Source organism: Piliocolobus tephrosceles, chromosome 3 (genome assembly GCF_002776525.5).
Source record: "Piliocolobus tephrosceles isolate RC106 chromosome 3, ASM277652v3, whole genome shotgun sequence".
NCBI classification, from domain to species: Eukaryota; Metazoa; Chordata; class Mammalia; order Primates; family Cercopithecidae; genus Piliocolobus; species Piliocolobus tephrosceles.
This window is the reverse complement of record NC_045436.1, coordinates 14,143,537-14,146,998: the sequence shown is the minus strand read 5'-3', so window position 1 is coordinate 14,146,998 and position 3,462 is coordinate 14,143,537. Positions and strand designations below refer to the sequence as shown.

The 3,462-nt window shown below is 32.7% G+C and overlaps 1 protein-coding gene across 4 annotated transcripts in view; it reads right to left on the bottom strand.

Moving 5' to 3' along the window:
* Positions 1 to 294: 294 nt before the first annotated feature.
* The window catches only part of GPM6A (glycoprotein M6A), a 364,860-nt gene continuing 361,692 nt past the window's right edge, over positions 295 to 3,462 (bottom strand). For 2 of the 4 annotated variants that reach the window (XM_023229338.1, XM_023229343.1), the window contains exon 8: positions 295 to 2,413. In XM_023229338.1, coding sequence (XP_023085106.1) covers positions 2,261 to 2,413 — 153 coding nt within the window. In that variant the 3' untranslated portion in view covers positions 295 to 2,260. The remainder of the gene's footprint in view (positions 2,414 to 3,462) is intronic. The other 2 variants (XM_023229352.1, XM_023229361.1) reach the window with 1 other exon arrangement.

Here is a 3,462-nt window from a genome sequence, read left to right as displayed (position 1 = left end):
TGAAGTACTAAAGAAAACACAAAACAATAGAGATCAGACAAGAAAACGGCAGCACTCAGAAAAAGTTATCATTTTCTAAATAAAATAACCTCCAAAGTCTTTACTCCCTCGAGCCAGCACTCTGATAGTGAATATTTATGCACAGAATCATCATTGAATTTTGACGGGTTAGGTCAGCTCAGCTGAAGTAGAATTATGAGGGAATAGCATCTATTGTACTTGAAAAGAGTTCACACACATAGGAAAGGGGAATAAACAAAACAAAAAAGAAAAAAACAAATACACTGCAGAAGCTAATAATAAGTACACAAAGTACACAAGTGTATTTATTACATTTTGCAAGCACTTTGTTCTACATTTCAAAAACGCCACCATCAAGCTGTTGGCACATTTATGTACAAAACAGATTAATTGTAATGCCTGCTACAAAGCACTCTGTGAAAATACAAACTCTAATACCAGAAATAAAAGTCAAAAGTGTCAACATCATTACATAAGTTGAAAAGACAGTTTTATCACAAACTGTTAAGACACGGAACTGAAACACTATAATATAGAATTTAAAGAAGCCCGTTAATATTTTGCTGAATATCTGTAATACTGCATATATCAGAAAAATGTTGAACCAGTAAGATAATCTAAGCATAAAGAAAACGAAGCAAAATGAACCCCAAATTAATTAAATAATACTACAGAATGCATAATCATGCCACAGATATCTCTAGTAGTACCCCCTACCTACTACAAGAACTTGTAAAATTACTGATGATGCATGACTAGTCATTGTACAGAGATTGTTTCACTCAATAAATTTTATTAGAAATGCAGTTACACTGAGAAAGGATTTCACAATGGTCAAATCAGTGCACAATACTACCTAGTTTAATACACTGACAAAAATGTCTTGTCAGGCTACATCATTTTAGAAGACACTTTACAGCATTCTTGTAGCATTAGAAATAATCAAAAGAAGAGAGTCAAGGTTAAAACAAACACCAAATTTGGTCCAATAATACTGATTGCTTTTTTTTAAATTCCTTTGATACAGGTACTTTTTATAAATGAATATGAATGAACATTCGGTTAAAATGACTTACTTGAAATAAAAACACAAATATATCACTACACTTTCAAACAATACATTCTATAGGGGCCTCTGACCACACTTTAGAAAACACTACAGGTAAACCAACATAGATTGGAAGGCTGCAAGCAAAGCTATTATATTAATGGAAGCCTTTTCAAATATATCATACACATTTTAGGAATAGTTTACAGAGGTGCAATCCACTAAAACTTTTAAAGTAGGTAAAACAACTTCCGAGGGGTTAGTGTGCTTATTTGTAATAAACCACCTTCATAAAGGTAATTAATTTTCCACATTAGCATATTAAAAGTTCCAATCCAGCCACTTCTTAAATCACAAAGAGATCATTCTCCAATAGTCTACAGTAGTTATTTCCATTAAAATTGTCTCTATATACTAAACTTTAAAAAGGTAAGCCTGGTGTCACAATCTTAAAAAGGCAACTGGCCATGCATTAGCATTACTGTTTCTACATGCTCACAACATAAACATGAGTAATCTGAGATAAATACCTTTTAAGAACATCAAGAAAAAGTACAATGTTAACAAAGATAAGAAGCACTTCTTTTTTTTTAAACCTACTCTTACAAATTTAGAAATTGCACCTTAGATTGATGAAAACATGAACCAGGGCCTATAGTAATATGGCCCCTGATCTTCAGACAAAATTTCCGTATTTCAAGAGTCATCATGATGTCATCTCTGTCTATTGTTCATAATGTACAATGGTCCCTTTGAAGGTTACCTGTAGTTAAACTAGTTACCGAAATCAAAACTAAAAAGTATAAAAAGCTATTTTCTTTTCAAAACATAAGAAATAATGCAAAAGGTGTTATGTATAACACATGGGAAGTGGTTAAAAATCAAACAAATCTTTGCATTTGACAATGTTAGTATCTTTGCTTTTACAGAACTAGTAAATGAGTTTGAGAAATTTCAAAAAAAAAAAAAAGGCTGGATAGGAGCTTGTAGAAAAGATCTGATTTACATCAATTTAATAAATTGGGAAATTAAGTGCTAACCAACAAAGAATTGTACTCAGGTGATTCATAAGTCACCTTACATATCATTGATGAGAAGCACTTTCACTTTGTTTTTTAAAGGTTGGATGGTTGGATGGCCCTTAGTTAAACACCAATGCATTCAAATGGTAGAAAGAACTGGAAGATGCATTTATGTGTATGCATTGAGCCGCTCTTTGGAGCGAGTAGAATGGATGTCATGAAGCTCTTGCTCTTCCTTCGACTTGATGTCTTCATACTTCTGCATCCGGCAGGCGTCTTTCACATAGGCCCAGTTGGCAGACAGAACCATAAGGTAGTGAACCTAATCAAAGACAAAAATAATTTATATTGGAAGTTTATTCAGTGTCTTCATTACACCTTGCTACCTGGAAAGAAGTCTTAGAATTATAGATCTTTTTAGGAAATGTTCACATATAAAAGGGAACCAAAATTTCTCTGGTAATAGAAACAATATGAAATACATTTTTCACTCCTCCAACTATATCCCACCTATTCTTGGCACCCTTTCCTTCAGTATCTCTTTGTCTTCTTTTTCAATTCTTGGAAGTAATCCAAGACTAATTCTTAATCTTTATGGGATGTTTCCTGCCCAATGTGTCCTCATTTGCCCAAACCATAGACGATTCATTTCATGTTCATGTATCTATGTTTTATAATCCATAATCAGAAATAGTCTCACATACTATTTGTGTCTAATTGACTTGAATTAATTAGAGGATCTATTACCCCAATTAAAGAGAGATCATGGAAACCCCCAAATATACTTGTGGATTTGATTAACAGGTTAATTTTGCATATAATGAATTTTGCAGTTTCTTTTCTACTATAAACTACAAGAGATGAAATATTGTGTCATATGGGTTTTTTATGTGTATATACATTCACAACAGCTACAATAGTGCCATGTTCAAAAAGGAAGCTCCTGGTTTGTCTTGAGTAACGAAGTTGCTCGAGAAATAAAGCTCCTTTATTTGACTTGAGTTGACCCAGCAATGAGCCTGTTTATTTGTTTTTCTTTTCTTTCTTCCCTCTTGGTCCACAAGGGAGATAAAGCAGCTTTCCACATGATGAATTTTGATGAATAGGGAAGAGAAACTAAGTTGACAGTTATTTACTTTCTCTGAATTTGAAAGGGTGGGCAATATTTTAATCCAACATTCAGAAAAATAGAACACTAAGATTTTGATAATTAGTAAACGGTACGTTGAAAGAGGAGGCAGGCTGGTTCTAGAAAAGTACAGACGGATATAAAGAATGCAATGTCATTTCCAAATAGTGAATATTGTGGCATGTTCAGATAGTCAACAAACAGCAAAAAAAAAAAAAAAAAAAAAAAAAAAAAAAAAAAAA